This window comes from Columba livia, chromosome 16 (assembly GCF_036013475.1).
Source record: "Columba livia isolate bColLiv1 breed racing homer chromosome 16, bColLiv1.pat.W.v2, whole genome shotgun sequence".
Lineage (NCBI taxonomy): Eukaryota > Metazoa > Chordata > Aves > Columbiformes > Columbidae > Columba > Columba livia.
Window position 1 is genome coordinate 11,700,068 of NC_088617.1, and position 13,415 is coordinate 11,713,482.

Sequence of the window (13,415 nt, forward strand, 5' to 3'; positions counted from 1 at the left end):
CTGTGAAAGTCTTTTTGTTCGGTCCGTAATGCCTAACAAGTTATACGCTGATTTCATAATTATGCTGCCAGCTACTATCACATTGTTAGAACTGGGCAAAAACAGATCTCACTTTTTCAGAAAAAAAAGTTGCCCTTTTCTCACTGAAAAGTGATTTTTTTCATAAAAACTTCAAATGCTTTTTATAAAGAATCTAAAAGTATTAAACCAATCTGGCGGCTGACCAACGACAGGATGAAAGACACAATCTAACCCTGTTTCTGACAGAAGGAATAAGTTTGCTTTTGTATCCAGTTAAATTCTATGGTCTACGCTCAGAAAATTTATTCGACTGCTTCTAGATTAACTGCCATCAAAACCAAATTGATAGTATAGGGAATAATAAAAATGATAAACCAAGATGTTTTTGACAACAAAAACTACGTTTGTTTATGAACTGGAAGCAGAAGCTACTGATCTTTTGATATTCTGATCATTACAGCTATTAGTATTCAAGATAACAGCACAAAAGCCAAGAGAAGCTCCAAGTGCAGAGCAATGCTGGATTACAGTAAAACAAAAAAGATTAGAAGTTGTTAAGATGCGAGTTTTCCTTTGGGCTTCAGAGGTGCATGGTGACATCTGAAGGGACTGCTCTTCTAGGATAAGCATCATTTTGTATTTTGTTGCATCATGAGATGCTGCGGTAATCAATGGCATTAGACCAAGAAGTACTTTTGAACCACAGGCTATGCACTGTTGTATTGCATCGTGGGACCTCAGATCCTGAAGAGTCCAGCCTATGGATGGCATTCTTTCCTTTCCATGATCAGGTGTAAATAAAATCAGAAGACGTTGGAACCTCTGCCTCATGAACCTGTCAGTTTTCAGTGCCGTTTGCTTTGTTATCAGCTACAAGTTACCGCTAAGATCAAACCATCCCAACATGAACTGCCAACACCAGCACATCCTCTTCATTATCAATAATTCCAAGCTATGTTGGTATCAAAGTCTTGTTGCTTGAGGTTGTGCTTCAGTATTTCCTTGGATATTTTCATCTGACTGCCCTGCTGACAAACTCCATCTTTCACTTCATCAAATAATATCTGACTTGGCAATCTTCTAAAACTGTTGTCCTCCATTCCAGATATAAGACCAACCCAGTCAAGTGTGCAGTAACGATCATGGCTTCATCTCCCTGGAAGACTGTTATGCTCTGAAATTATTTAAAATAAAACTTCTTTCTACCTACAATGCAGTGTGGTAAGCAGATGAAATCTCTCCTGAGCTGTATGCATTATCGGTAGCAAATGTGTGCCTTCTTGTATAGAAAATGAGAAAAAGTATCCACCTTAATTTAATCTAGAGACTGATATCATATTGCTTCTAAGGTTTATTTCTTAAAAAACAACTCACAAAAGATGGACAGGCCGTGCTAATGATATCTGACAGTTCTTTGTCCAAGAGAACACCCTCCAATAATGTATTTCCAAAATAGCAAAAATGTTCATGGCTAACATATGTTGTGAATTATAATGACTAATGACAGGCTGTGATACAAAATGACAAGCATAATGTCCTTTTTCCCCAAGTTTATTGCAAGTCCATACCTCTCAAACCAAGCTTATAACCAGCTTAATGACTTCTTGTGTCCATGCTTGCTTCTGTGAGGCAGTTACCAGCAAATCAATGTCAATCAGTGCTTGTAAAACTTCATAGTCTGTTCAGCTGTGCTCACAAAGCAGTGCTGGCCCATACACGGATCAGCTTACACCATCTGCCAGGCTTTCTGACACCGAACAATCTCATGATACTGTCACAACTACTCATCTTAACTCACTGTGGATGCTATCCAGGCTTGCATCTGATTCTGCCTCTGGTTGCATTCTTGAGAAACAATCCCCACCCTCGTGGGACACGCTAAAACCACAAGGCTCCTGAAGGAATTTTATGCTCCAGGTTTTTTTCTTGGAGAACGTAACTTGCAGGTCACTGTGGAAGTCCAGGTCTTGACAGTGTTAAATGCTTCAGTCAAATTCACTGATAAGAAGTAGAACAGATACGCTCTTCTATGCTTTTCTGACAAATACCTCACATCTCTTCTGCATTTGAAGCTGCATCATGAGTCACGTAGCATGTACTGGACTATATTATTCTCAAGAACACATTCTAATGTATTCTGGTGTAGTCTTGCAGAAAAAGAGGAAAAGCAGCACCACCAATTCTGCTGTCCCAGAAGTCAAAAGCAGGCTGGAGAATGGACAAGACCAGCACTGTTTTGGTCCAAATAATTATTTAATCACTGAAAGAGTTTTAATGAATGCCATAAGAAAAAAAACATTAATTATCACCTTGAACATAGATGTTTTACTTGAATTATGCAGTATGTGCAAATAGGATTAACTAGTGATCTCTGAAAAAACCTTTTGCTTTCTGCCTGTCATTCTGTGTATCAAACAATCAAATAACTCTTAAATCTCATCAAATGAACTCCCAAAGTCATTGAAGAGATAATAAACTAGGTTATAACACCCATCTGGTATACAGTTAAATGTCTTTCATATATCTTTAAGTGGTTATTAATCTCTGAATTAGTTTAGAATACATTAACCTTCAAGGTAAATTAGATCAATCAAGAAAATGACTCACAAGACTAGGTCTATCTTTTTTGCTCAAATTTAGAGTGTGTGCCAAGAATATAACAGCAGTGAGGAGAAAACATTCAAAGGCTGCTTTGCCCTGAAAGTGTGACATGTATCACAGAGAGGGGCTGGACGTTCATATTCTTCATGATCCTTAAGGATAAAGTTGTTCCTTAGGATAGAGGAATCAACGACCAGACAAAAACATTTCCAATTGTGCCACGGAGGAATTATGCTGTAAATGCAGAATAACATGAAGGCCATAAAAATTAGGTGTAATCATATCCTCAGCTCAATTTATTTTCCACTTTGGGTTTAACCTTATTTACTTCAACTATAGAAGTGGTTGAAAAGCTTAACCTGTTCCATTTTGCATACGGCACACAGTTCAGGCATTTGTCACATTCTGCTTCAAAATTACTTCAATTTTGAAATTTCTTACATCAGATCTTACAGAAAAGAAATACTTAAATACTCATGTGGGAATGGACTATCATTACAGTTACTATACATAATGCCATAATGTGCATTGTTCTAAGAACCTGTGAATTCAATGATTAGCCACTATTTTCTAAAGGAATAAGAGAATATTAACACTGAGGAGCATGAAGACTAACCCGAAGTTAAGTGGTTTTTAATGTGAATGACTGATGGCGAAAGCTTTGTGGAGGTTTAAGCTAATGACTTATTTTGCTGTTGCAAAATGCCACGCACAGTTATCCTGGCTCAGCTGACAAGTGATAAGTCACCAAGACAAACTCACTCTCCTGTGGTTTTGAGATGATAGTTAACTGTTTTTACAGGCTACTTCAGATCACACCAGTGATCAGGAACTGATATCCTGAAAACCTTTCCTCTGGCTGCTAAGGGGATTATTGTATTAAAACTTCAAATACTGCAGCTCACCTTGACATCAGAATATCTACAAGCATGAGATTTACAGTGCTGATAGGTGACACATTAAGACTCAACATGCTGCTTTACAAATGGACCAAAAAACCTAAAGCATAAATCAGACCACCTTTTAATAACAGCATAGCATGTTCTAAGGCAAAAGAAAATACAGACAGAACTTGCAAGTGAGATCTGAAAGCCTGATGGGAAGAGAAGTAAAACTGAATATGGGCTTCTGAGCTATTCTGCACCTGCTGAGATAATGCTCCTACTTCATCCTAATTGCAGAAAACTGAGTAAAAGCTTCGTCCTTGTGCATTTAGGAATAAAGACAGCATTTCAGCAATCTCGTTGCAAGTAAATACAAGTCTGAGTGCGCACACTGTAATTAAAAAGATGTCTGTTTCTTTAAAACAAATCAGTTTTAATTGGCATTCTAATTGAGAGCCTATTCAATATAGTGATTAATGCTATCTGAGAGATTATTTAAAATCTTGACACCTACATGATGCTTTGAAAGCTCTGAAAACGTTGACTAATTCGCCATTGCAATAGTTGGGATGCATAAGTAAAAACATCTAGCTAAACTGAGGAGGAGAAGAAGAACTGAACACAAACTACATTAAAAAAAAATTAAAATGTATTAAAAAACTTCAAGGGCATACAGATTTCAGCTAAATGTTAAAAAAAAATTATAAATTATTAAAACAGCACATAATTCTGTATTTACTGTGAGAGAAAGGTAAGTTAAAGTTTTCTGCCATCCTGTGTAGTCTCCATTGAAATGGCCAATCTGAAGATACCAAAATTACATGCCAAGAAGAGTATTTGCAACATTTTGGAATCCTTTGTGGGTAAACTGTCCAGAAAGCTACGCCAGTACATGCCAGGCAAAACTCTTGCTGACGTTTCAGAATAAATCCACCCCCGTTCCTGGTTAAACGGCCAGAATTGATCCTCTGCTGAGGATGTAAGAGACTTCAAGGAGCTCAAGGTCTCGTTTATGTTTCAAGTCTTGGTTTCATTGCACTGGTAATGGAGGAATTATTAGTTCTTCCGTGAGGATTTTCATTTCCATTATTTAATTTTCCAAATTCTGTACAATGGTGAAGTCTCAGTCCCCACTTACACAATCTACAAGCAGACTGTGTTTAATAACAGAAAGGAAGGAAGTCCCTCTGGTATAATTTACCCCCTTCCACTTAAATCCATAGATTTCAATTCTAACTTACCTGATGAAATTACTATAAAATAGATACCTCCAATGGAGTTAGATTATTTTTTTCTTAACTGCAATTCTGGCCTGAAAATTACTTTTTCATGGCTAATTCCTGGCTTGGAGGATGTCAGTACATAGCTTCACAAAATGCCTGGACAGTTGCTGTGATGTCCCTGGGACATAAAGTATAAGTGTTTTGGTTTAGTGAAGCTTCTAGCACTGATTGGATCTTTATGCAAAAGATGGGCTTTTTATGATTATCTGAGGACATTGCACGTGATCTCGGAAGAATTCCAGCAGCATTACAGAGCTTAAAGTTCTCTCAGTTTATAAATTGCATTGTACTCAACAGGACATGCTCTATGCGCCATAAGACTTGTCTGTCTTCAACTTGTGTGACCTAGTTCAGATACAATAACACAATTTGAACCTCCTCTGAAAAGTAAACCAAAAGGATTAATGTATAAATGTCAGCACGTCTTTACCTCACTGTTTCTTTTAATGACTGCTGTACTGAGCAGGCTCTGGCTAAAATAAAAAGGCATCAAATTCTCCAGCTCTTCCAAATACACTTTCATGCTCAAAATCCAGCTTTTCTCAATCCACACAAAAGGTTAGTTGAGACCAGGACAACTACAAGCACTTTATGTCTTCAGCTACAATGGACTGGACATCACGGCTGTCTGGCTCTGTTCCACTCATACAGCAGTTAAAGCATTTTCCGCTCCTCAGGGACTAAGAACAATCATTCTTCTGTGTTTTAACATTTTGCAGGCACTAGGGATAGGTGTGTTTTTAGCTGCAATCACTGTATTGTGCACTGCCTTGGAAAGCTGAGATAAGCATTCCAAATACCTGCTTCACAGAGAGGGGAGATGAAATAAGATTAGCTCTTTTTAAAAGGCAGGAAAAAGGGAGGCAGGGGAGAATAAAGAAATCAGTTCCAAAGAGCTACTAAAAATTCACTTCTTCACCTGAATAATTACTTGTGATATCCTCTGAAATACCAGTGTCACTCCAAGGGGTTTATCATTTCAAGTGGCATTTCCATGGTAGCCAGTACTACAACTATAATCCCCTCCAAGCTGTTAAATGCTCTAATAAAGCTCAGTATCAATAATCAAGGAAGGAACAGTTGTAGGCTCGGCTGTATTTTTTAATCTCATTATTCTTTATAAAATGGCTGTGTCCTTTCTTCTCTCAGTAATGCCGCCTTGCTATTGATTGTACCCCTTTTTAAGCTACAAGGAAGAAAATATGAGTAATGACGTGTTTTTTGAGATTCTCCATTTGTGAAAAATAATAACAGAATCTTGAAAATGACATTGCAGACACATTAAAAATGTCTACACGTGCAAGCCACTTGTTTTTCAATTTCTGCTTTTGCCTGTTCTCTTAAGAGATAAGACCAATTACCACCTTTTGTTCTAAATCAGGATTTGGCTTTGGTACTAATTTTAAGTCAATTTCAATACCACGCCTAGGAAAAAAAAAATGAACTATCTGCTTAATGCAAATCACATCCAACTTTTGCAGACTTTGAGTTGAGGACATCTGCTTCTGCTATGGTAGAGATCTTTGCATGTCTGATCTTACATTCACCACATTACAAATAGTGAAGTTTATGTTTAATTCACTTCCTTCCTCTAGCCTAATGTGTCTGGGGCACTCAGAAATGGTTTAGCAGACAAGGGTCAACTGTTGTTCTTCAACAAAACTGAAACATTAACCGTGGGGAAGAGTGGGCAAATCGCAGAGGATTTTTCTGTTCCCACACTGCTATTTGTGTGAGGGCCAAGAGCATCAGCAAAGCTGCTTCAGGCTGGGGAGGTATTGTCACTTCTCGTTCCCAACTGCAATTATGATATTTCCTATAAACTCTGTCAAATTTCACATCTAGGTAAAAGAAGGATTTAGAGGGCATGCCACAGCTTGCTTTGTGGGGGAGAAAATCCTACTGCTATCAAATTCAATGGCTTTTACTGAAGGTACTGACACCAATATAAAATCCCAAAAGACAAAGGAAATAAAAATGAAACTTTTTTCCTCATTGTGTTTCCACCCCCAATTCCACACACAGTGATTTCGTACAGATGCAACAGCAATGAATTCAGGACATTTGCACAAGTATACATAAAAATGAGGTTTAGGTGTTTCTCCAAAGCACTGCTTGTTTTTCTATGTGTGCTCAGAGAACCACTTTAAAAATCGCAAGAGCGGGACTCATTAATGCACTGTGAACAGAAAACCCTGCTGCATTTCTGGTGTCTCTAAAGTACAGTAGAGTCATTTCAAACATTGCCGGTGCCACTTTTTCACAGCAAGCTACGAGTTGGTTCTTAGATCTTCCTTACTCCGTTGCTTCCAAATGAACCATAACAGCTGTGAAATGGAAATCATTCTCTTTTTTTTTTTCTGAGTTTTTGCAAATTTCCATCTTTGCTTTGTGCCTTAAATAAATTGTTCCTGTATAATTATGCAGACTACTATAGCTCATTAATTCAGTTCTATTTCACAACCAAAAGACTGAGACAGCAGCATTTTCAAAGCTGAACTAGAACATTCTCCTTTCATTACAATGATTAACAGAATAGAATGTGACACCATTTGGTTCACACACTTCAGGGAGGTGTGAGCGGTACACTGATGCGTAACAACCAAATCTGTGGCCCTATGTGAAAAATAGTATAGAATGAACTTAGATGTATACATTAATGCTGAGGTAGTCACTGGAAATAGCTGAGATTTTTCAGAAAAGTTACATTTATAGAGAATCTCTTATTTGCTCCTTTCAGATTTCATCAAGGCTAAGGGAAACTGGTCTCTTTTGGCTCTGAATGAATTTTTATTTTAATTGTACAATTAATTTGTTTTTCCAATTTGTGAATGGAGTTCATTATCTCAGCATCTCTACATCTCTGTTAATTGAAATATAAACATTTCAACACAAAGCTACAGGTAATCATGTAAGCAGAGAAAAGTAAGAGCCCAAATACCTGTTTTTCAGTGTGTTAGGAAGTGTGTGAAATACAGCCAAGCCCAAGTTCGTTAATCAATGCACCAGATCTACTGTGGAATTAAAAGCAAACTCTCTATTCTCCATTGCAGTAGAGAGAACAAATGAAAATAGCAGGTTACAGACAAATTACTCTGAAAAATTTCCTAACTTTTGTATCAACTTCGACATCAAGAACTTCACCTTTGAAATAAGAGGGAATTGAAACCAGCATTTAAAGAGCAGAGGGAAAGAGCCTGTGATCTGTCTCCCACATGCCCTATTTAGTATAAAGCAAGCTTTGCAAGCTATTCATATCTGTCATAAAACTCAGGAAATTCTTGAGATCATTCCTATGCTAACCACAAAGTTACTGCATGTTGGCATAGCAACAGGCATCAGTTGAAACTTCATGATATTAAATATATCTTTGCTTTGATATAAAATGAAATGCAATTTTATTAGATGTTTGTCGTATCAACTATAATGGCAATAAAATTGTGTCAAGAAGCTCCAGCCACTGTCAATAAATAAAAGTCAACCTGATGTGAAATCCATGTGCTGATGTCACCAAACAGTATCATAAACACTCAGCAGCCTGTTTGGACAAGTGTAAGCACACAGAGCCCAAGCTAGATGTAATAAATGCAAAGCACCGAGTGTCCCTTATAGTAACATGTAGCTGAAATGCAAAACACTGGTTGGTGAGCACTGCCTATAATTATTGAATAATTATCAACCACATTTATATTATGGAGTGTAATAGTATCTGAGGACCTTCTATACAAAGCAATGAGCAATAATAAAGGTTCCACTGGAGAAGGTAATGCTAAAGATCATCACATAGAAAACTGTGTGATACTTGGATATTTCCATCAGCTCACAAGACACAGAATCACAAACAAGCCCCTAAAAACATAATAATCGTGTCCTTCTATGTTTTACAGAGGTTTTTATCAGGCTACTTTGAAAAACTGGTAGGTTAAGTCTCCTTGACATGATGCACTGAAATGAACTACATTTCACTGGCTGCAGTTTCACAAGTTTACCTGCTTTAATTGCTCCAACCAAGTGAAAAGTCCAACACCGGTGGCTCTATGACTTGCAAAACAAAAACAGTATGGAAACTGTATTTTGATACAAAGATGGAACTGAACAGCTAATTCAATTACTAAGAGATCAAAAGAGATCCCTGGCCCAATGCTCCAAACAAAGCCCTTAGATTAAAATAACCCTCAGCACTTCTATGGTGCATTTCATCTTTGAAGCGCTTTACAAATGTCGCTCCCCTGACAATACAGAAAACAACAGTAAACTATTTGCATTCTGACAATGATATTAAAAGATGTATATTGTAAAGTGCAGGCAAATTATTCATGACATGTACAGAGGATCAAGTTTTCTGAACTTATGTTATCTGAACAAGATAACTGCAAGGTAAACATTAGAGAGAACAGAAATTTCCAATCTACCAAAAATAAAAAGCACTTAGAAGATGGAGTGCTAAACAGAAAGCATATCAACTGAAAAACAGTTGCATATATTCACAAGGGAGGAGAAAGGTTACTAAAAGGACAAACTACAACTCTGTCAAATACTTTCAAGCAATCGATAGATGATTTACAAACTAACCACTACAATGACAAATTAAAAACAAAGAAGAGTTTCTGCATGTTCTGTTTCACACATATAAAAACATCAAATACCAGCCTGGGACAGCAGCATGTTCTGTAAACTACAAAGATCCAGAGTCTAATCTGAAAATGTTTGTTGGCTAATTACTTGCCTGACCTTGCAAACACAACTGTCCAAACCAGACTAGGAAACCAGGCATTACATGTGAAAAAAAGGCTCTCCACACCTTGCCAGCATTTCCCCCTTTGGGTGCTTTACTGAACTAAGGTTCTCATCAGCTTTACAGCTGCCACTGGAATCACAGTTAAACCCTTCCAGCTGCCGCCTTTCGTGATGAAGCCACATCCATGCTATGGCCTATCTGGAAACCACAATCATTTTAAATACCTGCAGTCTGCACAGCTGTGAATACGCTCAGAACAGCAGAGCTGCCACAACAGTCACTTAGGAGTGAATTTTAAAGCATTACCAACCAACTAATGAGAATGTGATCATCACCAAGTTTCACATTACCAAAGCACTTGCTCTCCCAGCCCGGGCCTGGCGTTACCGTAAAACGGGTTTCCCAGCTCTTCGATGCCATCTACTGGTGCTTTTCATTAAGGGTCAAACAGCCATTACAGCGCAAATAAAAAATGCCCCACTTCGATCGTTTTTATACTTAAGTATTTTCATAAGTGGAAAACAAGACCAAGGAAACTACAATATGTGCCTGACTTTATTATTTTAATAAACAATGCAAATATTCCAATCTTGATGCTTTACCAACAGTATGAAACTAACGCTTTCCTGAACAAATAAATAACTGCAATAACCAAAATACAAAAGCTCTCATTAAATAGATGGAACCCAAGACAGGAAAGAGGGTGGGAAAAAAAAAAAAAGGTGTTTTGTTTTTTGTTTTGGTTTTTAATATAATTGAAACAACGTTATCAAAACAACAAAACAAGGGAAAGTGATATGGTATATTTAGAACACCTTTAACTGTCCTCAGCCTCAAGATTTATGTTATTTCCAAATTTTGCATAGAGCTGCACTTTCAGGTCAGACAACACCCTCTGAATTGATTCCACACGGGATTCTAAGACTTCAATTTCTTCTTGTAAACTTTTCTGAAAAAGAAAAAACATCAACTAGTTATGTAAAGCAAACTGAGTCACGTCATGAGACTTTTTACAGAGCCAAACCAAGGCTGGCATGAATAGTGTACTGACATCCCAGTTATGACTTACAGTATATGCACATCCTCATCCTCAAACCATAAATCAAACACGAACTTTAGAAAGCAAAAGCTTCAAAGGATGACAAGATCATGCCATTCCAACGCTCATCACACTGTAGCAGCCAGTAAAAGGGTTTCTTTTGCCCAGACAAACCTTTGCCTCCTCCAGCATCTCTTGTGTCTCGTCTTGGGAATGACTAATGAAGACATCTCCAATTTGGTAGGGTATCAAAAGTGAATCGCCATCATCCAGCATCATAATGTCATCACAAGCATCTTCCAAATTCTGAAGTTGTTTCTATTTATCAAGGCATAAAACAAAAAAGGTTTTTACTTTGTACTAAGTAAGTTTTTTCAATTAATAGACTGTCATGCTATCAGTTGAATAAAAAACTCAATGAGTTCATATTTTGAGAAAAATCCTACCTGCCAGCATATCAACTTCAATAGAACAGCTCCAGAGCTGTAATTCACCATAAGTATTAAATTCAATGGGGCTGTATCAGGAGAAATTTCTAGTCAATACTCATTATCTGTCATTAATAGGGTAATTAACTGTCTGGACAAGGGAAATATAGAATAATATCTGATATGCACTTACACTGGAATTCTTAAACTTAGCTTAGCATAAATATGAACAATCTCAGGCAGAAAATTTTAAGAACACTACAAACAGCCGCTATATACAGACAATGCTTCATATATGACAACTAAGGAATTCTAAGAACTGCATGCAGAAATGTACTAGTGGCCTTTACTTCTCATGACTTTTTCCACTTTAACACTCTCTGGCTACTTTCAAAGTACCAAAAAATCCATATTAGAATCAAAGCATAACTGACAGTAATCCACAGCCCCTATTTTCTGTGTTACAGTTGAAAATTAATTCAAGGCAATGAAGAATAAGTCACATATGAAGCAAATATACCTTTTTCACTTCTATTTCTTCTTTTAGCTCTGTGATCCTGCTAGTATTTCTCGCAAACTTGTTAATTTTCTGTTGATCTTCAAAAGTAACATTGACATCTTCTGCAGCCTGGAAGGAGAAGAGGCCAAAATGAAAACTTCATTCCTTATACTAACTTGAATCTCACATCAAGATTATTCCTACAAAGCTTCTGAAGTTGCCTTACAGCAACTATATTCTGCTTATACACTTGATTCCTTAAATCACCTCCTGAAGGACAGCAGCAGTGCTCACATTTAGTTAAAACACCAGCTGCCCATGGCATCCTAAAGCCAGAGGTTGTCTCCTTGACAGCGCCAACAGTTGAACCAGACACCTCTGCTCCCAGATTATAGAATCACTTTGGTTGGAGAAGACTTTCAAGATCGACTCCAACCACTAAGCCAATACTGCCACATTCACCTCTAAATCATGTCACTAAAAACCAAATTTACACGTCTTTTAAACCCCTCCAGGGATGGCGACTCCACCACTTCCCTGACCAGCCTGTTCCAGTGCCTGACAACGCTTTCCATGAAGAAATTTTTCCTGATACCCAACCTAAACCTTAATCCACTGACTAGCGAACAGGATATTTTCGGCAGGGCCTGAGCCGGAGCGGCCTAGGGAAAGAGACCCCGCGCCATGGCCGCGCCAGCACCGAGAAACGCCGGACCCCATCGGGCGAGGGGCCAGGGCAGCAGCTGAAGAGCCCACGGTGGAGAAAAAAAGCGAGCAAAAAGCAAAAAAAAAGGGGCGAAAAAAATCCCGCCGTACCCTCCTACCACACTCACCGCTTTCTTCATGGTGGCAGCCATGTCGGTAGGACTGAACTATTCATCCTCCCCGCAGAGGAGGAGCTGTGGACATGGGGAAACCAGAAAAAGCGAGGGAAAGGGCCCAGCGGCAGCGACTCTGCACAGTTCACGGTTTCTCCCGCTCTTCAGCGCCCCCCAGTCCGGCGGGTTGCCCCGAGGCTACACAGGACGCGCACAATAAATCTCAACCCATCCCCGCAGCGCTTGGTACATTCCGTTTAAAGGGGAAGAGAGCCGGCTCCGCCCCTCCGCGGCCAGCAGAGGGCTGCGGCCCGCAGCGCTGCCGCCAGGGGGCGCCGTGAGGTGGGGCCGGTGCTCTGTGGCCGAAGTCGCGGCGGACGCCCGGCGCGGTGCAGCAGCAGCGCGGGGTGAACGGGTCTCCAGGACCACGAGTTCGAGCCCTGAGAGGGGAGAAAGGGGCGGTGAAGCCTGAGGCCGGAACCAGGGACTGCTCCGAGCTGTCCCCAGCCTTCCCCAGCCTCCTTTCTGGAAGCAGAGGTGGAAAACGCCTTCAAGTTCAAATCATTGAGGAGGGACTTTTTAAGGAAAAATAAATATTTATTTTTTTTCTGAAAAGTCTGGTGGGCAGCTTCTAATCAGGCACAGGGATAGCTGACATTTACGCTGTGTAATTCCCTCCACATGCTTAAGTTTATTTAGCTTCTAACAGAAGAAAGAAAAAAAAAAACCAACACACAAAACAAACCAGTTCATCAGAACATTTCCCAACCGCTGGGAAGTGGGCTGGCATTGTGTGCTCCTGATGGTGCTGTGGGTATGGAGCCCCTGATCCAAACGCCTGGAGCCTTGGTCTGTGGGCACATGTGGATTTCACACAACACAAGGACTCAAACGGAGAGGATTTCTGGAGGCACTTGCCCCGGCCCAGGCTGCCGGCGCTGTGATCAGCTCCTGCCTGGGTCTGCCAAGACCTTCCTGAAGAATGATCAGCATCTCCAGTACCCACGAGCTTTCAAAAATTTAAATATACCTCAGCTGCAAAGATTCTGAGCGATACGTTTTTGTGCCAGCATCAGGTGGGGATGGCAACAAGCCTGCAGTGCA

General features: G+C 39.4%; 1 protein-coding gene across 1 annotated transcript; it reads right to left on the reverse strand.

The window, feature by feature from the left end:
• Positions 1-10,064: 10,064 nt before the first annotated feature.
• PFDN4 (prefoldin subunit 4) lies at positions 10,065-12,592 on the reverse strand. Its single transcript, XM_005499627.4, has 4 exons — positions 12,327-12,592; positions 11,515-11,622; positions 10,741-10,884; positions 10,065-10,476 (listed from the first exon to the last, which is right to left on the reverse strand). The coding sequence occupies exons 1-4, from the start codon at positions 12,348-12,350 to the stop codon at positions 10,345-10,347; spliced, it is 408 nt and encodes a 135-aa protein (XP_005499684.1). The 5' UTR covers positions 12,351-12,592; the 3' UTR covers positions 10,065-10,344.
• Between the last annotated feature and the right edge of the window lie 823 nt (positions 12,593-13,415).

Coding starts and splice junctions, on each gene's coding strand:
- PFDN4 (XM_005499627.4), bottom strand. CDS start 12,350: ATGGCTGCCACCATGAAGAAAGCG. Junction 11,623..12,326: donor CTGCCACCATGAAGAAAGCG/GTGAGTGTGGTA, acceptor TTCTCCTTCCAG/GCTGCAGAAGATGTCAATGT. Junction 10,885..11,514: donor AAGAAATAGAAGTGAAAAAG/GTATATTTGCTT, acceptor CTTGATAAATAG/AAACAACTTCAGAATTTGGA.